This window comes from Mesoplodon bidens (genome assembly GCF_964165515.1).
Source record: "Mesoplodon bidens genome assembly, chromosome: 2".
NCBI lineage: Eukaryota > Metazoa > Chordata > Mammalia > Artiodactyla > Ziphiidae > Mesoplodon > Mesoplodon bidens.
This window is the reverse complement of record NC_138177.1, coordinates 81,810,019-81,835,310: the sequence shown is the minus strand read 5'-3', so window position 1 is coordinate 81,835,310 and position 25,292 is coordinate 81,810,019. Positions and strand designations below refer to the sequence as shown.

At 37.2% G+C, this 25,292-nt stretch overlaps 1 protein-coding gene across 1 annotated transcript in view; it reads right to left on the bottom strand.

The window, feature by feature from the left end:
* The window catches only part of GDAP2 (ganglioside induced differentiation associated protein 2), a 71,414-nt gene that overhangs the window by 44,497 nt on the left and 1,625 nt on the right, over window positions 1-25,292 (bottom strand). Inside the window, exons 2-3 of the mRNA XM_081226516.1 lie at window positions 17,765-18,007; window positions 16,689-16,828 (exon numbers count right to left, since the gene is read on the bottom strand). Of these exons, the coding sequence (XP_081082642.1) occupies window positions 16,689-16,828; window positions 17,765-17,940 (316 nt within the window). The 5' untranslated portion in view covers window positions 17,941-18,007. The remainder of the gene's footprint in view (window positions 1-16,688; window positions 16,829-17,764; window positions 18,008-25,292) is intronic.

The window sequence follows — 25,292 nt, the reverse complement described above, 5'->3', positions numbered from 1 at the left end:
CATCTGCTTCCAGATCTGTCAAGCCCACGCACACAAAGCTTCCCAGTACCTTCTCAATCACTCTCTTGAATATGCTGACACTTGAGGATCACCAGGAAGTGAGGAAAGCCTCTCACAAATGGGGTGGGGGGGCACAAATGCTAAAAAAAAAATAGGCAATTTAGGGAAGGAAACTTAAAAAACAAGCCAAGGGCTTCCCTGGTGGCACAGTGGTTGAGAGTCCGCCTACCGATGCAGGGGACGCGGGTTTGTGCCCTGGTCTGGGAAGATCCCACATGCCGTGGAGCGGCTAGGCCCGTGAGCCGTGGCCGCTGGGCCTGTGTGTCCGGAGCCTGTGCTCTGCAATGGGAGAGGCCACAACAGTGAGAGGCCCGCGTACCACAAAAAAAAAAAAAAAAAAAAAAAACAAGCCAAAAAACTCCCAACACCATAATTACTACTCTCAGAGAGGTAAGAGAAGACATAGTATGTCTGAAACATAACCAGAATGTTATGAAAAACAGAATATTCAGAGAAGAGGAAAAAGCACTTATCTAATTGTTATAGCCGAGTGAAAAATATATGACAGCAGAAATAAAAAGTTCAATAGATGGGTTAAAGCTAAAGTTGAGGAAATCTTCCAGAAAATAAACAGATGGAAAATAAGAGGTAACAGATATAAAACTTGGAGGATGAAATGGGAGGTACAGCATCCAATAAAGTTTCTTCGAAGACAGAACAGAGAATACAGAGGGAAGGATATTATTAAACAAATAAAACAAGAAATTGCCCATAATGGAAAGATACGAGTTTCTAGACTCAAAGAGCCCATGGAATAACCAAACCAGACCAAGCCACATCACTTAAATTACTCAAATCACTTAAATTTCAATTAAAGAAACATCAGAAATAAAGACGAGATCATAAAGTTCCCAGAAAAGAAACCAGTAACATATGGAGAATCAGGAATAATAACATGAGATTTTTCAAGAGCAATAATGAAAATAGAAAACAATGGAGCAATGCCTTAAAAATCTGGAAAATAATTTCTGACGTAGAATTTTATTTCCACCCAAAGTATAATTTAGGGCTATAAATTGTTGCTAAAACCATTATGTGAATGTACAATGAGGAACTAGATACTCATAGAGCCTAAACACCATCTTATTGATTACCTTTCAGCCGCAAAGGATAAAATATAACTGTACAAATGCAAGGATCAAACTGTCATCACTCTAATCTGGAGAGCCTCTTAATAATGGTCCACTAACAGGTCAATCAGATTTCATGTATCTTCTAATATGAGACAATATTAAGTACACAACACAACCTCACCTATGAAATATTTTAGCCAAACTTGATTTCCATTAGATATAACTTCCAGTTTAGAGGAAATACCAGGGATAAAGCAATAAACTAAATGGTACCTCAGGTGAATCAGACATATCCAGAAGGTGGGATATATTGAAAAACATCTTGGCCTAATTCACTCAAACAAGTCATATTTCCCTCAAATCTTCTTTTCTCTATGCTAATCCTAGCTCTTTAAACTATTCCTTCAAATAATATGGTTTCCACAATGTCTACTATGCTAATCATTTTCTTTTAGGTATATCCCAGTTTATCACTCTTAAAAAGTAATAATAAAAATAAGATGAAAACTATGCAGCATGGGGTCCTAACAGGACAGAATAAATAACAGCCTCTCTTGACTCTGATGCTGTACTTTTCCCCTCAGCTTTACTGAGGCATAATAGACATAGAACATTGTATAATTATTGTGGTAACCATTTCACAATATATACATATATCAAATGACCATGTTTAAGGTGTACAACATGGTCATTTGATATATGTACATATTGTGAAATGGTTACCACAATAAGATTAGTTAACGCATCTATCACCTCAAATAACTACTTTTCTTTAGAGAACACTTCAGACCTACTCTCTTAACAACCTTCAAGTATGTAATAGTGTTATTAATTATAATCACCAAGCTGTACAACTTTAGTATTCATGTTATAGCCTGAAGTTTGTTCCTTTGACCAACATCTCATTTCCCCCACCCGTCAACCACCATTCTATTCTGTTTCTATGACTTCAGCTTTTTTCAGATTCCATATATAAATTAGATCATTCAATATGCCTTTGACTTTATTTCACTTAGCATAACACCATCAAAGTCCATGCATATTGTTGCAAATGGCAGGATTTCCTTTTTTATGGCTGAAAAATATTCCACTGTGTATATTATATATTATATAATATGTACACACAGTTCATACATACACACACCACCACCACATTTTCTTTATTCATTCATCCATCAATGGACACTTAGGTTGTTCCTATGTCTTGGCTATCGTAAATAATGCTGCAATGAACATTGGGGTGCAGATACCTCTTTGAGATAATGATTTCATTTCCTCTGGATTTATACCCAGAAGTGGAATTTCTGGACTATACAGTAATTCCATTTAAATTTTCTTGAGGAACCTCCATACTGTTTTCCATAACAGCTATCCCAATTTACATACTTACCATGAGTGCACAACGGTTCCCTTTTCTCCACATCCTTAACAGCATGTTATCTCATTTTTAAAATAATAGCCATTCTAACAGGTGTGTGGTGATATCTCACTGTGGTTTTTATTGAGCACCTTTGTATGTACCTATTGGCCATCCATGTCTCATTTGGGAAAATGCCTCTTCTTTTGCTGTACAGAAGCTTTTTAGTTTGATGTAGTCCCATTTGTTACTGTTCTGATTATTATAGCCTTGTAGTATAGTTGGAAATCAGGAAGTGTGTTGCCTCTGGCTTTGCTCCTCTTTCTCAAGATTGCTTTGCCTATTTGGGGTCTTCTGTAGTCCCATACAAATTTTAGGATTCTTTTATCTATTTCTGTGAAAAATACCATTGGAGTCTTGATAGGGATTGCACTGAATCTATAGATGGTTTTGAGTAGTACGGATATTTTAACAATATTAATTCTTTCAATCAATCAACACAGGCTATCTTTCCATTTATGTCTTATGTCTTCTCCAATTTCTTTCATCAATGTTTTATAGTTTTCAGTGTACCGATCTTTTACCTATTCACTAAATTTATTAGTAAGAATTTTATTCTTTTTGATGCTACTGTAAAATGGGTTTTCAGAATTTCATTTTCAGGTGGTTCATTGTTACTGTATAGAAATGCAACTGATTTTTGCATGTTGATTTTGTATCCTGCAACTTTACTGGATTTACTAGTTCTAACAGGTTTTTTGGTGGAGTCTTTACAATTTTCTCTATATAAGATCACATTACCTGCAAACAGTAATAATTTTACTTCTTTTCTGATTTGGATGCCTTTTGTTTCATTTTCTTGCCTAATTGCTCTGGATAGGTTGAAGTATGTTCCCTCTATATTGAACATGTTTAGAATTTTTATCATGAAAAAGGTGATGAATTTTGAAGTATGTTCCCTCTACATTGAACATGTTTAGAATTTTTACCATGAAAAAGGTGATGAATTTTGTCAAATGTTTTTTCTTCATTTATTGAGAGGATTATATAATTTTCACTCTTCATTCCATTAATGTGGTGTATCACATTTATTGATTTGTATACATTGAACCATCCTTTCATCCCAAGGATAAATCCCACTTGATCACAGTGTGTGATTCTTTTAAAGTGCTGTTGTATTGTTTGCTACTCTTTTGTTGAGAATTTTTGCATCTATATTCATGAGAGATATAGTCCTGTAGTTTTCTTTTCTTGCAGTGTCTTTTTTTTTCTTAGAATTAAAAAAACTTTATTATGCAATCATACATCAATTATTTTGTATTTAATGAACCAATAAAAATCCTCTGTAAAATTATAACTACTAACAATTCCTTTTATAGGAACGTTATTTCAGAATTAATTTTTATTTATTTTTAGTATGTTTATTGGAGTATAATTGCTTTACAATGTTGTGTTTGTTTCTGTTGCACAACAAAGTGAATCAGCTATAAGTATACATATATCCCCATATCCCCTCCCTCCTCAGCCTCCCTCCCACCCTCCCTATCCCACCCCTCTAGGTCATCACAAGGCATTGAACTGATCTCCCTGTGCTATGCAGCTGCTTCCCAACAGCCATCCATTTTACATTTGGTAGTGTATATATGTCAATGCAACTCTCTCACTTCATCCCAGTTTCCCCTTCCCCCCCATGTCCTCAAGTCCATTCTCTACGTCTGGTCCTTTATTCTCGTCCTGCCACTAAGTTCATCAGTACCATTGTTTAGATTCCATACATGTGCATTAGCATACACTATTTGTTTTTCTCTTTCTGACATACTTCACTCTGTATGACAGGCTCTAGGTCCATCCACCTCACTACAAATAACTCAATTCATTCCTTTTTATGGCTGAGTAATATTCCATTGTATACATGTGCCACATCTTCTTTATCCATTCATCTGTCGATGGACACATAGGTTGCTTCAATGTCCTAGGTATTGTAAACAGAGCTGCAGTGAACACTGGGATACATGTCTCTTTTTGAATTATGGTTTTCTTAGGGTATATGCCCAGTAGTGGGATTGCTGGGTCATATGGTAGTACTTATTTTAGTTTTTTAAGGAACCTCCATACTGTTCTCCATAGTGGCTGTATCAATTTATATTCCCATCAACAGTGCAAGAGGGTTCCCTTTCTCCATACCTTCTCCAGCATTTACTGTTTGTAGATTTTTTGATGAGGGCCATTCTGACAGGTGTGAGGTGATACCTCATTGTGGTTTTGATTTGCATTTCTCTAATGATTAGTGATGCTGAGCATCTTTTCATGTGTTTGTTGGTAATCTGTGTGTCTTCTTTGGAGAAATGTCCATTTAGGTCTTCTGCCCATTTTTGGACTGGGTTGTTTGTTTTTTTTGATACTGAGCTGCATGAACTGCTTGTATACTTTGGAGATTAACCCTTTGTCAGTTGATTCATTTGCAAATATTTTCTTCCATTCTGAGGGCTTTTTGTCTTGTTTATGGTTTCCTTTGCTGTGCTAAAGCTTTTAAGTTTCCTTAGGTCCCGTTTTTAATTTTATTTCCATTACTCTGGGGGGGGGTCATAAAAAAAACCTTGCTGTGATTTATGTCAAAGGGTGTTGTGCCTATGTTTTCCTCTAAGAGTTTTATAGTGCCTGGCCTTACATTTAGGTCTTCAATCCACTTTCAGTTTATTTTTGTGTATGGTGTTAGGAAGTGTTCTAAATTCATTCTTTTACATGTAGCTGTCCAGTTTTCCCAGCTCTACTTATTGAAGAGGCTGTCTTTTCTCCATTGTATATTCTTGCCTCCTTTGTCAATGATAAGGTGGCCAGATGTGCGTGGGTTTCTCTTTGGGCTTTCCATCCTGTACCATTGATCTATATTTCTGTTTTTGTACCAGTACCCTACTGTCTTGATTACAGTACCTTTGTAGTATAGTCTGAAAACAGGGAGCCTGATTCCTCCAGCTCCATTTTTCTTCCTCAAGATTGCTTTGCCTATTCAGGGTCTTTTGTGTTTCTATACAAATTGTAAACTTTTTATTCTAGTTCTGTGAAAAATGCCATTGGTAATTTTATAGGGATTGCATTGAATCTGTAGGTTGCTTTGGGTAGTATAGTCATTTCCACAATGTTGATTCTTCCAGTCCAAGAACATGGTATACCTTTCCATCTGTTTGTATTGTCTTTGATTTCTTTCATCAGTGTCTTATAGTTTTCTGCATACACGGCTTCTGCCTCCTTAGATAGGTTTATTCCTAGGTATTTTATTCTTTTTGTTGCAATAGTAAATGGGCGTGTTTCTTTGATTTCTCTTTCTGATTTTTTGTTGTTAGTGTATAGGAATGCAAGAGATTTCTCTTTTTTTTGTGGAGAGAGAATGTTTTATTTTTTTTATTTTTTTAATTTTTTGACTGTTGAAGGCCCCTCTTTAATTGCCTCTATTCTTTTCATTTTACCAGATAAAAGAGTTTTTCAACCCCTCTCAGTAATAACCCAATGTTCAAGAAACATAAATACTAGGAAATTATTCCACATTTGCTCATTAATTCATGTATGTTTTCATTCAACTAATGCAGCAAGAGTCTAGTGTGTGCAAATATCATGGGAACAACTTACTTGTCCTCTACTCACTATTCTGTATCATAGGCCCCAATTTTCCTACTTTGTATTCAGTTAAATGGCAAACAGCTGACTGCCATCCTTAGGATAATAACCATATTGCTTTACACCATTAATATATTGTCTTCCTCCTTCTCATCTCTAGTATCATGAATCTCAGTCTCCATAGTCTTCGGAATGCAAGAGATTTCTGTGCATTAATTTTGTATCCTGCTACTTTACCAAATTCATTGATTAGCTCTAGTAGTTACCTGGTAGCATCTCTAGGATTTTCTATGTATAGTATCATGTCAGCTGCAAAGAGTGAGTTTTACTTCTTCTCTTCAAATTTGTATTCCTTTTCTTTTTCTTCTCTGATTGCTCTAAAACTTCCAAAACTATGTTGAATAATAGTGGCGAGAGTGGGCAACCTTGTCTTGTTCCTGATCTAGAGGAAATGCTTTAAGTTTTTCACCACTGAGAATGATGTTGGCTGTGGGTTTGTCATATATGGCCTTTATTATGTTGAAGTAGGTTCCCTCTATGTCTACTTTCTGGAGAGTTTTATCATAAATGGATGTTGAATTTTGTCACAAGCTTTTTCTGCATCTAATGAGATTATCCTATGGTTTTTATCCTTCAGTTTGTTAATGTAGTGTATCACATTGATTGATTTGCGTATACTGAAGAATCCTTCCATTCATGGGATAAACCCCACTTGATCATGGTGTTGATCCTTTTAATATGCTGCGGGATTCTGTTTGCTATTATTCTGTTGAGGATTTTTGCATCTACGTTCATCAGTGATATTGGCCTGTAGTTTTCTTTTTTTGTGACATCTTTGTCTGGTTTTGGTATCAGGGTGATGGTAGCCTCATAGAATGAGTTTGGGAGTGTTCCTCCCTCTGCTATATTTTGGAAGACTTTGAGAAGGATAGGTGTTAGCTCTTCTCTACATGTTTGATAGAATTCACCTGTGAAGCCATCTGGTCCTGGGCTTTTGTTTGTTGGAAGATTTTTAATCACAGTTTCAATTTTAGTGCTTGTGATTGGTCTGTTCATGCTTTCTATTTCTTCCTGGATCAGTCTTGGAAGGTTGTACTTTTCTAAGAACTTGTCCATTTCCTCCAGGTTGCCCATTTTATTGGCATATAGTTGATTGTAGTAGTCTCTCATGATCCTTTCTATTTCTGCAGTGTCAGTTGTTACTTCTCCTTTTTCATTTCTAATTCTGTTGATTTGAGTCTTCTCCCTTTTTTTCCTGATGAGTCTGGCTAATGGTTTATCAATTTGTTTATCTTCTCAAAGAACCAGCTTTTAGTTTCATTGATCTTTGCTACTGTTTCCTTCATTTCTTTTTCATTTATTTCTGATCTGATCTTTATGATTTCATTCCTTCTGCTAACTCTGGGTTTTTTTTGTTCTTCTTTCTCTAACTGCTTTAGGTTAAGTTATTTGAGATTTTTCTTTTTTGAGGTAGGATTGTATTGCTGTAAACTTCCCTCTTAGAACTGCTTTTGCTGCATCCCATAGGTTTTGAGTTGTCGTGTTTTCATTGTCATTTGTTTCTAGGTATTTTTTAATTTCCTCTTTGACTTCTTCAGTGATCTCTTGGTTGTCTAGTAGCTTATTGTCTAGCCTCCATGTGTTAGTATTTTTTACAGTTTTTTTCCTGTAATTGATATCTAGTCTCACAGCATTGTGGTTGGAAAAGATGCTTGATATTTCAATATTCTTAAATTTACCAAAGCTTGATTTGTGACCCAAGATGTGATCTATCCTGGAGAATGTTCTGTGTCTACTTGAGAAGAAAGCATATTCTATTGGTTTTGGATGGAATGTCTTATAAATATAAAATTAAGTCCATCTGGTCTAATGTGTCATTTAAAGCTTGCATTTTCTTATTTACTTTCTGTTTGGATGATGTGTCCATGGGTGTAAGTGGGGTGTTAAAGTCACCTACTATTATTGTGTTACTGTTGATTTCCCCTTTTATGGCTGTTAGCATTTGCCTTATGGATTGAGGTGTTCCTATGCTGGGTGCATAGATATTTACAATTGTTATATCTTCTTCTTGGATTGATCCCTTGATCATTGTCCTTCCTGGTCTCTTGTAGTAGTCTTTATTTTAAAGTTTATTTTTTCTAATATGAGTATTATTACTCCAGCTCTCTTTTGATTTCCATTTGCATGGAATATCTTTTTCTATCCCTTCACTTTCAGTCTTTATGTGTCCCTAGGTCTGAAGTGGGTCTCTTGTAGACAGCATATATATGGATCTCGTTTTTGTATCCGTTCAGCCAGTCTGTGTCTTTTCTTTGGGGCATTTAATCCATTTACATTTAAGGTAATTATCGATTTGTATGTTCCTATTTCCATTTTCTTAATAGTTTTGAGTTTGTTTTTGTTAAGACTTTTCCTTCTCTTGTATTTCCTGCCTAGAGAAGTTCCTTTAGCATTTGTTGTAGAGCTGGTTTGGTGATGCTGAATTCTCTTAACTTTTGCTTGTCTGTAAAGGTTTTAACTTATCTGTTCAATCTGAATGAGATCCTTGCTGGGTAATCTTGGTTGTAGGTTTTTCCCTTTCATTATTATAAATATATCTTGCCACTCCCTTCTGGTCTGTAGAGTTTCTGCTGAAAGACCAGCTGTTAACCTTATGGGGATTCCCGTGTATGTTATTTGCTGCTTTTCCCTTGATGCTTTTAATATTTTTTCTTTGCGTTTAATCTTTGTTAGTTTGATTAATATGTGTCTCAACATGTTCCTCCTTGGGTTTATCCTGTATGGGACTCTCTGTGCTTCCTGGACTTGACTACTTCCTTTCCTATGTTGGGGAAGTTTTCAACTCTAATCTCTTCAAATATTTTCTCAGACCCTTTCTTTTTTTTTCTACTGGGACACCTATAATTCAAATGTTGGTGTGCTTAATGTTGTCTCAGATGTCTCTGAGATTGTCCTCCATTTTCATTCTTTTTTCTTTATTCTACTTTGTGGCAGTTATCTCCACCATTCTATCTTCCAGCTCACTTATCTGTTCTTCTGCCTCAGTTATTCTGCTATTGATTCCTTCTAGAGTATTTTTAATTTCTGTTATTGTGTTGTTCGTTACTGTTTGTTTGCTCTTTAGTTCTTCTAGGTCCTTGTTAAACGTTTCTTGTATTTTCTCTATTCTATTTTCTAGATTGTGGATCATCTTTACTATCATTACTCTGAATTCTTTTTCAGGTAGTTTGCCTATTTCCTCTTTATTTATTTGGTCTTGTGGGTTTTTACCTTGCTTCTTTACCTGTAAGATATTTCTCTGTGTTCTCATTTTACGTAATTTACAGTATTTGAGGTCTCCTTTCCCTAGGCTGCAGGGTCATAGTTCCTCTTGCTTCTGTTCTCTGCCCCCAGTGGCTAAGGTTGGTCCAGTGTCTTGTGTAGGCTTCCTGATAGGAGGGACTGATGCCTGCGCTCTGGAGGGTGGAGCTGAGTCCTTTTTCCTCTGATGAGCAGGGCCAGGTCAGTTGGTGTGTTTTGGGGTGTCTGTGAGCTTAGTATGACTTTAGGTAGTCTGTGTGCTGACGGGTGGGTTTGTGTTCCTGTCTTGTTTGTTGTTTGCCGTAAGCAGCTGGGAGCTGCTGGCAGTTGGGTGGAGATGGGTCTTGGATTCAGATGGAGGCTTCCGTGACATCTCTCAGTGATTAATCTTCCTTGGAGCCGGGAATTCTGTAGTGTTCCATCACCCTGGACTCAGTGCTCCCACTCCAGAGCCTCTGGACCGACTTCTGGTCAAAGGACCAAGACCCCACAATTCACTCATCCCGGCAATAAAGGGGATTAAAAAAAAATACTAACAAAACCCCAGACAAATGCTATAAATTAAAATCACACCATCAGAAACAGAAACAAAGCAGCACACACACATACAGAAGAAAAATAGAGCAAAATAAATCAAATAGCAAGAGAACAACCAGACAAACAAAAGAACCCAAGAATGAAATCAAACAATTAAGAAGCTGACAAAAACCCAGAAACAAAACCAAAGCAGAGTGCCAACTGAAGAATGAAACAAAAAAACAGAAAAAACGGACAAAAATGATATAGATAAAGAAAAAGGGGAAAGATGACAGAACAACAGAAAAGCAATGTAGAAACAAATATTAAAAAAAATAGAAAGTATATTTAAGAAAAAAAAAGACAAACAAAACCCTGGAGAAATGGTAAAAACAAAATCAAACAAAAAGAGAAACAAGGAACACACACACACATAAAAGAAACAAAAACAGAGCCAAATAAAACAAAAAACAAGAGAATAACCAGACAAACAGAAGAACTCAAAAATGAAATCAAACAATTAGGATTAAAACTAACAAAAACACATAACCTAAAGACAAAACCAAAGCAGTGTGACCACTGAAGAATAAAGCAACGAAACAGAACTTACAAAAATGATATTAAAAAACAATAAAATAAAATAAAAAGGGAAAAAACACAGACAACAGAAAAGCAAAGTAGAAACACAAATATATATATATTAAAAAAAGGAAAATATATTAAAGAAAAAGAAAAAGGAAAAAAGTTAGGGAAAAGAACACAGAAAAGCAAAGTAAAAACAAATGTATAAAAAAATAGACAGTAAAAATATGTTATAAAACATGGAGATCCCAAAAGAGTTAAAAAAAACCCACCTAAAACCAAAAAACCAAGAAAAAAAAAAGCTAGAACCAAGAACAGAACGAATCAAAACAATGAAATTAATAGTAATAATTATGTGTCCCTGGCATCTCTGCTCTAAGTGTCCTTGCACACGCCGTGAGCTACAGTCCACCTCCGCCTCCCCAAGAGGCTCTCCTCTGCCTCTGGGCTGGTCTCTAGACCTTCTGTGGGCCCTGTGGGCACCACTCAGACTCTGATCTGGCCCAATTCCTGCATGTGCTGCCCCCAACGTCCACAGCTGCCAGAGCTAAACCATTTTCATTTGTGGGAACACTCATTGTCTACTCAGATATTCCTTAGAGGCAGGATCTACCTAACTGATTGCAGGGATTTAGTCTGCAGCTTGTACAGCTGATGGAAGGATTTTTGATCTTCCTCAGTCACCCCGTCACTGGGGTTCAGCTCTGGTTTTATTCCCACCTCTGTGTGTGGTCCACCCATAGGAGTCTGGTCCTGAGGTTGACTTGGAGCTCTAGGGTCTGCCCCCGTGAGGACCGGGTGCAGAGGTGGTATGACTGCTTGGATCGTGGGAGCGCTGACAGCCCCAAATGCACAGGGAAGCTGGCAGCCACAGACACAAGAGATATGGCCCTAGTGAGGGCCTTTTCTGGCGCCCAGCATAAAGCACATGAAGGCAAGTCCTGGCCAAGGTTTTTCTGGCACCTGGCAGCAGGCATGCAAGGGCCAGCCCTGACAGGGCTTTTTTTTTTTTTTTTCTTTTTTTTGCCCTGAAGCCAGCACGTGAAGGCCAGCTCTGATTTTTTATTGCTCGGCAGCCAGCGTAGAGAGCCAGCCTTGAGTGGGCTTCTTTTATTGTCGTCAGCAGGCACTGGCATGTGGGGAGAGGTTACAGTAGTGGCTCCTCACCCATCTTGTGACTCAGCAATCGCACCCTGCTTCCATGGCAGTCCAGTCTTCCTCCACAGGCATTCCCTGCTGCAGATTTCCTCCCTCCTGTCCCCTCAGTCCATCTCCCCACAGCCCACAGCAGTTCTCACTCTGGGCCTGTTCTCCAATCCCCATGCACCAGCTCCCAGCCGCCTTGCACACCTGTGAATACACATCCCAGTCCGGGGCACATAGGCCTGAGGTATGGACCATCTGTGTATTTCTCACTCTGTCCCGTCTGCCACAGGTTGGCCGCTTCACCTTCTTCCGACAGCCTCAAATGCTGCCCTTCTGTCCCAATCAATATCCCCATCGGAGAGGGGGTTTCCCCGAATTCGGGCATCTCTGCTTCAGCTCCCCTGACCCAGAGTGCAGGTCTTGTCCCACTTCCTCTCCTTCTCCTTCTCCCTTCTTTTTTTCCATCCTACACAGTTATGCAGGGATTTTTACAGTCCTTTCCGGTGTCCAAGGTCTTCTGCTAGTTTTCAGCCAGTGTTCTGTGAGAACTGTTGCATCTACACAGATGTATTCCTGATGCATCTGTAGAGAGAGATGAACTCCATGTCCACTTACTCCTCTGCCATCTTGAATCTCTCTTCTTGTAGCATACTTATCTGGCTTTGGTATCGGGGTAGTGCTGTCCCTGTAAAATGAATTTGGAAGCGTTCACTCCTCTTCAACTTTTTCACAGAAGAAATTGAGAAGAATTGGTATTAACTCTTCTCTATATGTATATGTATGGTAGAATTCACCAGGGAAGCCATCAGGTTGTGGGCTTATTTTTGTTGGGAAGTTTTTGATTGTTGATTCAGTCTCCTTACTCCTTTTGTCTGTTCAGATTTTCTGTTCCATCATGGTTCAGTCTTATTAGGTTGCATGTTTGCTAGGAAGTTATCTGTTTCTTCTAGGTTATCCAATATGTTGGCAAATAATTGTTCATAGTAGTCTCTTATAATCTTTTGTCTTTCTATGGTGTTAGCTGTAATATCTCCACTTCCATTTAGAATTTTGAGTCCTTTTTTTCCCCTTGGTTAGTCTAGCTAAACATTTGTCTCTCTTTTTTAAAAGCCAACTCTTTTTGTTGCTTTTTTCCTATTGTCTTTCTAGTTTCTATTTCTTTTATTTCTGCTCTAATATTTACTATTTCCTTCCCTCTGCTAACTATAGGCTTAGATTGGCCTTTTTTATCTAACTCCTTGAGGTTTAAAATTAGGTTGTTTGACCTGTTCTTTTCTCCTAATGTAGGCATTTAGTGATATAAATTTCTCTTAGAACTGGTTTAAAACATTTTTTTTAACATCCCATAAGTTTGGCATGTTGTATTTTCCTTTTCATTGTCTCAAGATAATTTCTGATTTCCCTTTTGATTTCTTCTTTGATCCAATGGTTTTTCAGGAGCATATTGTTAAATTTCCACATATTTGTGAATTTTTTCATTTTCTTTTTGTTATCGATTTCCAGTTTCACACGACTGTGGTTAGAAAAGATTCCTGACATGATCTCAGTCTTCTTAAATTTGATAAGATTTGCTTTCTGGCCCAATATGATTTATCCTGGAGAATGTCCCATGTATGCTTGAGAAGAATGTATATTCTGGTGCTGTTGGATGGAATATTCTGTATATGACTTAGGTTCATTTGGACCATAGTGTTATTCAGGCCTTCTGTTTCCTTATTAATTTTCTGTCTGGATGATCTATCCAATATTTAAAGTGGGGTATTGAGGTCCCTAATTATTACTGTATTTCCATCTATTTCTCCATTCAGTTCTATTAATATTTGCCTTAAATACTTAGGTGCTCCAATGTTGGGTGCACATATATTTACAATTGTTATATTCTCTTGATGAATTGACCCTTGGACCATATAGTGACCTCTGTCTCTTGTGACCAATTCTGACTGAAAGTCTATTTTATCTGATGTAAGTATAGCCACGCCTACTCTCTTTTGGTTTCCATTTGCATGGAATATCTTTTTTTATTCCTTCACTTTCAGCCTGTATGTGTCATTAAAGCTAAAGTGAGTCTCTTGTAGGCAGCATATTGTTGGATTTTTTCTTTCTTTCTTTCTTTTTTTATCCTTCATCCACTCTGTGTCTTTTGGTTGGAGAATTTAGTCCTTTTGCATTTAAAATAATTATTAATAGGTAATTACTGTCATTTTGTTAATTGCTGAGTTTTTTTTAAGTCTCCTATCCTTTATTCCTCTCTTGCTGTCTTACTTTCTTTTTTTTAAACTGGTATGCTTTAACTCCTTTCTCTTTATCTTTTTTGTATCTATCATAGGTTTTATTCTTTGTGGTTACCATGAGGTTTACATTAAACATCTTATAAATGTAACAGTTTATTTTAAGCTGATTACAAACCTTCACTTGTGATGTTGTGCAATGATGCATCTGATACTCTTAGTGTTTTCAGTAGAAATGATGCATTATCATCTTGGAGTCTAGTCAGTTAAAATCCCAGGGAACTTCTATTCATTCATCTATCAGCTACTGAAAGGATGCCTTTACTATACTTGGTACTGGGAACGTGGAGGCCAATAAGACATATGGTTCCTGTCCTCAAGGAGTTCAAAGTTTAATAGGGACATAATAATTATATAAACAATTTACAAAATTACAATTGTGTTAAGAGCACCAAAGACAAGTACCACAGGTTGGGAGCATATACCATGAGTGATTCTGAAGTAAAAGGAAATAGTGCCTTGGGGAAGAGATATAAGCAAAGACTTAAGATTAAGAGTTAAGAATTGAAAGAACAACAGCACATGCAAAATTGAAAAGGAGCTGGATGACAAGGCAATGAGAGATCAGTCTGGTTCAAGTACATTGAGGAAGGTAAAAGGGGACCTGGAAGTAAGTGAGTGAGACCTTGCAAGAACTTGGAGACCAGTTTAAGGAGTTAGGACTGAAAGTGTAATGAGAGGCCACTAAATGGTTTGAAGCAGGGGAGTAATAAGAAGGGATTTATAGCTTAAAAAGCAAATACTTACTACATGTGGAAAACAGATTCAAGTAAAGAAGGGTTGTAGGAGACCAACTGGGAGGGAGGCAATGGCTGTAGTCCAGGCAGGGGATGACACAGCACAGGCTAGGCTGGAGGTGGTGGTAATACAGAGAGGTTCAAGATCTATTTAGGGCTTGATGACAGACTTTATGTGGGGAATAAGGAAGAGGAAAGTATTAACCCTAAAGTTTTTTTGCATGAAAAATGGAGGAGATGATAATGCCATTTTACTGAGACAGCAAATTCTTATATAAAAGGTGTTGTCAGACTGGGCTTCCCCATCCTGAACTTGGGTAATTAATGTTTTCAACTTACTGCAAGATCTTTATATTCATCCCTGTTGATTTTTTCATTTCTTTGGCTCATAATTCCAGTCGGTTCGGATATTTCAAAATCTTTAGTCTATCATCCAATGTCTCCTGTAAATCCTCCCAGCTTTTTATCATCTACAAACTTGGTAAGTCATACTTTGTAATCATTTACTAAGTTATTATTAAGCATGTAAAAAGAGGACAGAATTAAGTACTCAGCCCTTCAGTGCATCCTTAATAATCTCTCTTCAGGTTAGCACTGGTTCATTAAGCAATACAACTGAGGAGTGTAACTAGCACCAGCAACAACACTGAACACTGAGGATGTGCCTAGCACTTAATGTCCATTACTTAATTTATTCTTCATGAAATTAAGTTTTTCCATCCTCAAATACTCACTGAGCTCTTGTTATGTGTCAGGAACTGAGGTAGGGACTATGATCATCCCCATTTTAGAGATAAGGAAACTCAGGCTCAGAGGTGAAATAACTGGTCCTAAGTAACACAGTTAGTAAAGGACAGAGTTATAATATGAACCCCAGCTTGGAGACCCTCCAAACATATGCTGCTAAAAATTGAGTTTTTATTTTGTATATTTAAATTTTATATTTTTTTAATTCATAAGTCCAGCTCTAAGGTGTAAGTGAGCATGTGCACTCATTAGTAATTTTTCCAGACCAGTTTCTCTGTTATTTATATCAAAGAACTTCTCAGTATTATCGCTAATACATATTATAATTTCTACATATTCTTCATGGCATCATGTTTTTAGTTAAACTGAGGGTTTTTTCCCACATCTACCCTCACAAAGTTCAGTTTCTTGATCAGATAATACAATTGTTCTCTCTTTATCTCTTCTTTCATGGTCAGCATTATAAATGATCCTGTTCAAATTCTAATATCTTTATTAGGTTAGAAACCAATTGTTTGTAGAAGTCTAAGAAATGAAGATTTTTTTATATAGGTGGGATTTGCTGTTTACATTTTAAGAAAAATTGCTGTATTTCAAAAATATTTTTTATAAAATGGGATAGTTGAATTTCACAATATTCCCTTTGCACACAAATAATAATAACAAAAAGTTGTGAGGTTGGTAATTTAAGAAAATAAATGCAAATAAGGTAAACAAGCTTCTGAACAAACAGGACTCGTTCTGTCTCCAATTCCAAAGAAATATTCCCAGAAGAAGAATGTTCTGGTTTAAAAAAAAAAAAAAAAAAAAAAGTACAGAATTAACCCAGAACACACTTGGTTTTTACCAGTAAGTCAATGTCATTTCAGAAGTGTGACACTCTATGTCCAGGAGGTATATAAAAAATTTCTGTCAATATCAAAACTCAATAAAAATTTTTCAGTTTAGACAAAGAATAGTTGTTTTATAAGGCTTATTGGTACAAGACATTATACAGCCAAGAAAATGTTACCAAAAATCTAACTGGCTATGATGACTGTCATTTTAAAATTCAGGAACACGACAGAGGGGTTTTACCCAGTAAAGTCCGAGTAAAGTCTCGGCACTCAGCTTCTAACACATTATAGGTTTTTCAAAGACTGTATTTATTTAGTTTTAACAACAAAAGAGCTACATCTACTTAGTTTCTCACTTACACGCAAAACATACTTCTTCAAACGTCAAAATAAATGTTTCCTAAGCACTAACATACCTAAGAAAATTCACTCACCTCTAAGTTTCTGGAGGTCCTCCTTCAAATCAGGCCCTGCAAGCATGAAGATACTTTCTGACACAGGATTCTTATCAGTAAGACTTTCATTGCTGGTATTCACAATAGCTGTACAGTTCAGTAATGCCACATCTCCTTTCCTGAGGAAAATAAATAAGAGCAAGTGTGGGGAAGAGGAGGCAGATAAGAAAGCTAGTTTCTAATTGTTTCAAAACATTCTGTCTTCACTCCCTTCACAACATTGGTTTTACCAGTTCACAAGCTTAAGCAATAGTAAAAAGTTGTTCCTGATTCAGAAAGGCTAATACGGCATCTCAGATAGATCTTGAACGCAATTGCTATAACCCTGAAACCCACAAAACCATCATGTCATTCCATTGCTTCTTACATAAGAGATGTGTGTGAGATGGAGAATGACAGCTAATGGGAACAGGACTTTGGGGTGATGAAAATGTTCTAAAATTGACTCTGGTGACGGCTGCACAATTTTGTGAATATACTAAAAACCACTGACTTCTACAATTTAAACTAGTGCATTTGTATGGTATATGAATTACATCTCTAAAGCTTTTTTTAAAAACAGAAATGTACTACTACTACTACATGCAACAACACAGACGAACTTTCAAATAATTGTGCTGAATGAAAGAGGCCAGACTAAAGAAAGAGTACACGATTCCATTTATATAAAGCTCTAGAAAATGCATACTAATCTATAGCGACAGAAAGATGAATGACTGCTTGGGGACGTTGAGGCAGGGAGGGGCAGGAGAGAGGGATTACCAAGGGACACAAAAAAACTTCTGGGATGATAAATATATTCACTATCTTGATTCTGGTGATGGGTTCATGGGTGTATACATGTCAAAATTTACCAAACTGTACACTTTAAATATATGCAGTTTATTGTATGTTAATTATGTCTCAATAAAGCTCTAAATGTGTATGCAAAGTAATATTTCCATAATGCAAGGGTTCACAAAAAAGAGTTTAGAAAAAATTATGAAAAAAAAGAAATTAGAAGAAATTATGAGAAAGTATTATTATATCATGATATGATTTAACCAAGGAATTACCAGAGAACCACTTTTCCATTGATATCCTTATTGTAAAGAAAAGGTGATCTAATAGTCTCTTCCTGATATGTTTCAGCTGCAGTATCAGAAGTAGGTAATTGTTCTTCACAAGAATTGCCCCAGCTTGGTAGTGTATCCACATCCACAAACTGGGAAGGTGCACCCAAGGGATCCATGGAATGGGAACTTCAGCTTGTCTTTTCCCAAATTCCTCAGCAATTCAATATTCACTGTAGACTTTAGCTTAAGAGAAAAGAAAGAATCATTTTAATAGAGAAGCACGGGTATTACTTTACTTCTATTAGAGTAAAAAGCAAAACTCTTGCTGTGAAATGCTCCGATAGTACACTGTGTGATTACAGTCACTTAAACAGTCCATTAAAAAATCAAACGTACAACAATGAATTACTACGGCTCTTTTAAAACAGGAAGAAAGAGGGATTATTGAAACACAAATTATTTCCAGAGAATTACAGTCATTTAAATAATCACACGGCCCATCAATTCTACTTTCCAGAAACACAGGACTATTCATTCAACATTCATTGGGTGTCTGCTATTGGCGGGGTAGGGGGAGTGTCAGGTGCTGCAAGAGATACAAAGATAAAGAATAGGTACAACTTAAAAAGTTCAGTCTAATACGGAAGATGAGAAGCAGGGAGGTTACTGCAATCAGGTAGTAAGAGATAATGGTCTGAACTATGTAGAGAAACAGATGGAGAGGAAGGCATAGATTTGTGAGGCAACATACAAAGGCAAAATTAACAGGATTTGACAATTTATAGCATATAGTACATGAGACACCGATGTGGTATAAGGTTGGTTGTACAGAAATGTAGAAATTACAAGAGAAGGGTGATAGGAAGACATGTAGTGCCAAGTACCACAGAAACTCATGGAAAATTTAACATGATACTTCATTTGGCAATAAATCAGATAGCTATTTCAGTAAAATGGTAGATTCGTTCATTCAATAAATCTCTATAAGCAGCTATTATGTGTCAGGTATTGTTCTAGTTACTGGGGACACACAGTGAATAAGACAGAGCAAGTCTCTACCCTTAGAGAGCTGATGCTTCCTTGAAAGCAGATGAAAAACGATAAACAAACAAGCAAGCAGGTATCTAATAAAACGACTGGAGGCAGTGAGTATTATAAAAAAAAGGTTATATCTGAGCAGAGAGCTAAATAAAGTGAGAGAGCAAGCCACGTGAAGCTCTGGAGGGTGCGTCAGGCAAAGGGAATGGCAAGTACAAAGGGCAAAAGGGCAGGGAGGAGCTTGGTCTATTCCAGAAGAGCGTAGAGGCTGGTTTGGCTAGAGTACAGTGAGCTAGGTAATGAGTAGCAGGTGATGAGGTTGGTGAGCCAAGGAAAGGCCAGATGATCTAGTTTGTAAGCCATGATAAGAAGTTCAGATCTTAGTGTAAATGAGGGTAAGCTATTAGAGGGTCCCTATAAGGATAATGACTTAATATAAATATATGAAAAAGTTACTCTAGCTACAGTGAAACTGAGTGGGGGCAAGAGTAAACGCAGAGACCAGTAGAAAACGACTGGAGTAATCTAGGTGATGGTGATGAAGGTGGTGAAGAATGGTTAGAATTGGAATGAATTTTGAAGGTAGGGTCAACAAGACTTTCTAAATGCACCTGAGGGGGTGAGGGAAAAGAACAGAATCAAAGGTTACTCCTAGATTTCCTGCTTGAGCAATTAAATAGACGGTAATGCTACTTATAGAGAAGGAAAAGACTGGAGTAGGTTGCAGGTGGAGTAATAATCAAGGTACTTTTTTCCTTATGTTTTCGCATGTGTTAGTTTGAGATGCCCATTAGATGCCCAAGTATGTATATCAAACATGCAATTGGCTGGCTACATGAGGCTAGATAGAGCCCAGAGGATAGGTCAGGCTAAAGATATAAATTTGGAAGTCAGCATATGGATGGTATTTAAGACCACCAAGAGAGAAAATGCAAACAGAGAATAGATCCAAGGACTCAGTCCTAAGGCCAAATTTAGAGGCTGGAAAGAGGAAAAGTTAAAAAAAAAAAAAGATAGAAAAGCATTGATAAGAATGGAAGATCTGGAAAGTGTGGTACCCTAAAAGCCAAGTGAAGAAAGTAATTTTAGATAGAATGCTCAAGAGGGATCACCTAGGGTTAAATGCTACTGAAAGGTTGAGTAAGGACTAAGAACTAATTAGTCGGTTTGGTAAATTGGAGATCGCTGGTAACACTGAACATACATGAGAGCAGAGAGATGATTAGGGAATGACAGCTGGTATGTGAACTTCCTGAGAAGCTTTTCTGTATGATCCTAATGTTTGTTAAGAGTCAAGGAGAAAAAGCATGCCCTTCTATACCTAATTTCTTGCTGTTTCTTGCTGAGAGACATGGGATACTATTTGGAATGAACCATGGATTTGACACAATATTCTAATTCCTGCACCAACACTGTGTGGTAGGAAATGTGCTCATTTATATAACAACTTCAGAAAGGCCTTGTAGATCATACCAGGATAAAATTGTATCGGAGGATTATTCTTATTTGTTACTAAGTACTCCTTTGATATTATTTTGAAATAAATAAACTAATTTTATCTCGAAGTTGGTGTTTAGTCCATCCAATTGGCCTTTGAAACTAGAGGCAACCACAAGTCCTGTTCATCAGTTCACAAGTATTCAGCCTGGAACTGGACAAGCTGAACAGAGTACAAGTGAAGGCTACACTCACTGTCTATGGCTGAACTGCCTTGAGCTCAATGGAATGACACCCTGCAGAAATTCATAATTTAAAAAAATTATCCACAGGTTTTTGGTGACAACTCATGCTGAAATTTCTTAACCATAATATTAAAAAGTCCATTAAAAACAAACTTAGTTTTCATTTTGCAAACTTGAATGTCAAATTACAGGACAAAATCACTTCTTTAAAATAACTTTTCTTTCCAATTCTTAGTAATACTCACTTATGGAACATTTGAAAGATACCAAAAAGTAGTTCCTACCTTTTTCTGTGATAGGTAAAATCATAAGGTACGTACAATTTTGAATCCGGTTTCTTTAGTATTTTAAGGTAAATACTTCCATATGCAATTACACTTTGAGGCAGAAGCAGAATGGTAAAAGCTTGGGCTCCGTTATCAGAAGGCCTGAGTTTGGGGTGAGGACCTACCACCTAATAGTCATATTATCTTTGACTCTAAACCAGAGTTTTCTTATTTCTAAAATAGGAGTAATGTACTACTATGGTTATTGTGAGAATTAAATGATATAATTTGTATTAAAATTGCACAGCAGGGACTTCCCTGGCGGTCCAGTGGTTAAGACTCTGCCTTCCAATGCAGGGGGTGCAGGTTTGATCCCTGGTTGGGGAGTTAAGATCCCACATGCCTCTTGGCCAAAAAGCCAAAAAAACATAAAACAGAAGCAATATTGTAACAAATTCGATAAAGACTTTTAAAAAATGGTCCATATCAAAAGAATCTTTTAAAAAAAAACTGCATAGCAGAGCACCTGGCATCGAGCAAGGCACAATAAAAGTTACAACTTCCTCAGAGCCAATGTGAAAGTCACCTGCACCACTGTTGAGATAAAGAGATGTTTTCATGTGTGGCAAAGACCAAGACACTCACTGTCAAAGACTCTCTAATGAGCATCAGATAAACCAAAAAACAAATTGGTGAATTAAGATACACTCTTAATTATCTCAATGTCTGCCCTTGTAATGACTTGTTAACCCCTAACACCTAGGTCAAGCCTACATCTGTTTTCTCTGATCTGCTCCTGTGCCAGTAGGGAAGAAGAAAATCAGAAGTTATCCTCTCTGCTGTCAAAACAAATACATGGTTTCCTATGTTAGCTTGGCCCTCCATCAACACTAACAGAAAACTGTTTTGAGTCATTCTTGGATGACTCTATGCTATTCCACACAGCATCTGTGATAGACAGCCTCCAAGATGTCCTATAATGATACCTGCCTCCTGATGTTAATGCCCTTGTGTAGATGCCTCCCATAATGAATAAGGCTGGCCAGTGTACCCAACTGGATACTGCAGAAATGACAGTGTGTGACTTCCACGGATGGATCATAAAAGATATTGTGGCTTCTGCCATGCTCTCTTGGACTGCCTGTTCTGGGGAAGTGAGCTCTCGTGACATGGGGACACTCATGCAGCTCATGGAAAAGCCCCTGTGGGGAGAAACTGAGAGTTCCTGCCAACAACCAGCATGAACTGCCAGACATGGGAATGAATCACCTTGGATCCTCCAGCCCCAGCTGACATCTTGACCACAACCTCATGAGAAACCCTGAGCCAGAACCACAAGACTAAGCAACTTTTGAATTCCTGACCCATAAAAACTGTGAGGTAATAAATGCTTATTTGCCTATTAGGTCCCAGGCATTCATTCATTCAAGCACTGTTAAGTGCTGAGTCTCTGTCTAATGGAAGAGATAGCCCCACAAAAATCACACAAAGATATAATCGTAGAAATACATACATAGTTAAAATCTGTGATAAGTGTCCTGCAACAAAGAAGGGGGGAGCTATTTAAATTGAAGAGGCAGAGAATGTCTCTTCCAGATAGTGAGAGTTGAGACCAAAAGTAGAAGAGTTTTACAGGCTGCAGAAAGGGTACATCTGGGCGCCTTAAGGCAGGAAAGAGCCTAAGACACTGAAGGAACAAAAGAAGGCCAACTGTGGAAGTTACAGAGAACCACAGGGTATTAGATATGTTACAAATATGCTTTCTAATCCTTACAATAATCCTGCAAAGTAGGTATTAGAACACTTATTTTACAGTGAGGGCACCAAGACCCAGAGGTTCAATTATCAGCTCAAGGTAACAGAACTAGTAAGTGGTACCTTGAGATCCAAATCAAAGACCAGCTGGCACTAAAACCTGTGCCATTTCCATTACATCATATCCCATTGCCTTTCTTCTTTTCCTGATGCTCTAAGAGAAGTCATTGTTCAAATTATCTTAACTTCTCTCCAACTCAAAATGTCTCTATCTTCATTCACTCTTTCCAACTTCTAAGTGATTTTCGGGTATATTCCACACTTTTAAGCCTGCCAAATCACCTTTATTTAAGCATTTTACTGCACCTGCCTAGCTTTCCTCTAAGAGAATGTAATAACATCAAGTATCCCTTCACTACACCTGATCTCTCCTTCCCGAGTCTCTTACTCTCAAATTTTTTCCCTACCCCGTTTCTTCAGAATACCAACAAACTCCTCTTTTCACCATTTAACTTTAAGAGTAATCTGTTTCACAGCTCTACTTCCTTTTCCTCCATGTATTCAACCCACTGCAGTTCTGCTTCCATTATTCCATCAATAATTCTCCAAATGTCAAGTCCAAGAGCGAATCAAATTTTAGCTGCATCCACTATTGATTATTCCCTCCCTGAAACTCTATTATCTTCTTTGACAGTGCACTCTGGTGGTTCTCCTATATGTCCAACCACATCTTGTCAGTATAGTTTGTTGGATCTTCTTCCAAGATCTTAAAAGTCACTGTGACACACAAGATACTGAGTGTTAAATGAGTAATAGGTAATGTTCAGAGCTCTTACTGTAGAGCAAAGTTTAATGGCATTATATGAAAGTGTCATGGCATTTAACAATGAATTCTTTTTCAGTTCCATCTCTAAACAGAAATGTATTTTTCTCATCAAAAAGAGATTTAAATCTCCCCCTCCCCCAACACACACACCTTGGCAATAAAGCAAATGGAGCAGCAAAGCCAAGCTAGGCAGGAAAATCTGATCCTTGATCCTTAAGGAACAGTGGTTCTTAACATTCTTGGAGTCACACACCCCTTGGAGAATTATATGAAATATGAAAACCCTTTCATCACCCAAATTGTGACTACATGAGCTCATACAAGCACAGGTCTGGAAAAAAATCTGAGGGGTTTCTCAGACGCAAATTAGGAATCCCAGTGATAGAATACAGAGTGCTCGGATAAGGAAAGGAGGAGGGGAAGGCTACAATAATCTACAGCTTTAGCCAGAATTCTGGATAACATTAAAGAGCAGGACTTTCCACTGAAAATCAATTGATCAGTCCTGTATTTTGAACAGGTTCATAAGCAAACACAAAACCTTACTAAAAACGCTCCTGAAGCAAGACATTTACGTCCCAGGATCTCAAAGTTTACATGGAACAAACAGAAGATTGCAGAATCAGACCTATTTCCTTAGCCATACTATCTTAATGGTTATCTTCAGTACCTCCCTAGATGCGGATAAAGAGAACCCACTATGTATCTTTTACAATTCAAATTAGTAATGAGTATATAACAGTTCTTATTACACTGTAGCTCATCTTTTTTTTCTCAAAATCTTGTCAGCTTTTAGTTTAAGAAGTCCTCCAAATAGTGCTTTATATGATTAATTGGATTGGTTATAGGGATTAGACTTTTATTGTTCAAGACAGGGCAGAATCAGGCAGAACATCTTAGATCACTGTCTCAAAAAAATCTGATTTTTTGTCTGAAAAAAGAGAAAATGATATCATTTAAAAGAGAAAAGAACTTTAAATCTGTTTTCTTATTCTTCAAAATGCTTACATTGATTAGATAGGCCTGGATAAAAGTACAAAGAGAGCTGGTCCATGCTTTTGACCTCCATTCATTACCAGCTCTATTTCACTGTTTTTGTATAAATTATAGGTTTACCATTCTCTATGTCTTTACGTCTTTGTATTTCAATATTTTAAACTTCAAGGTACTTAGACATTTCTGCACAATACCCCTATCCCAACACCAAATCTGTTATATTTAAGAATCATTCTATGCAAATAGAAAGAATGACTTTTTAGAAAGTTACTTAGATGGAAAAACAAATGGAAGCAGTCAAATATGTCAACAATAAATACAGTATAACAAAAGATTTCTAAGTTGTGTTAATAGCCCAGGTCAAATTTAACACCATCATTCAAAACCAGCCAAACACATGCTCTCTCTAATGGTGAGTTAGTAGTACCACCTTCATATTAAAGGAACTTTACTATTCATCTATCGATGTCTAAACTGAAGAAGATGATTCCTGTGTACTGGTTTACATGTGTGTGAGTGGCAGGTTCTGGGTCTACTGTGCTGTGTCGTGACTGTCAGTGTTTCTCTAGTTTTGCAGTAACGCCGTGTTGTTATTTACGCTCTGACAGACTGTCACGTGGTAGGTTCTTTCTCAGGATCTCAATTTAACTATTATTTATTGATATATCGTCGCCTTTGAAACGCTTCTACTGGCACAACTTATTGTTAAAGTTTTGACTCCAAAATAAAAAAAGAACTTTACTATGTTTCAATTATAAAATTAATACATTGAGCAATTCTGAAACTTAAGAAACTAAGGTTGTGCTCTTGAAGTAGTGCATTGGGAAGTTATAAGATGCATTATCTTAGCACTCAATCGAAGTTGCTTACAACAACTTTCATTAAAATTATTTTTTCTGGGAATTCCCTGGCGGTCCAGTGGTTAGGACTGGAGAGGGTGCAGGTTCTATCCCTGGTCAGGGAAC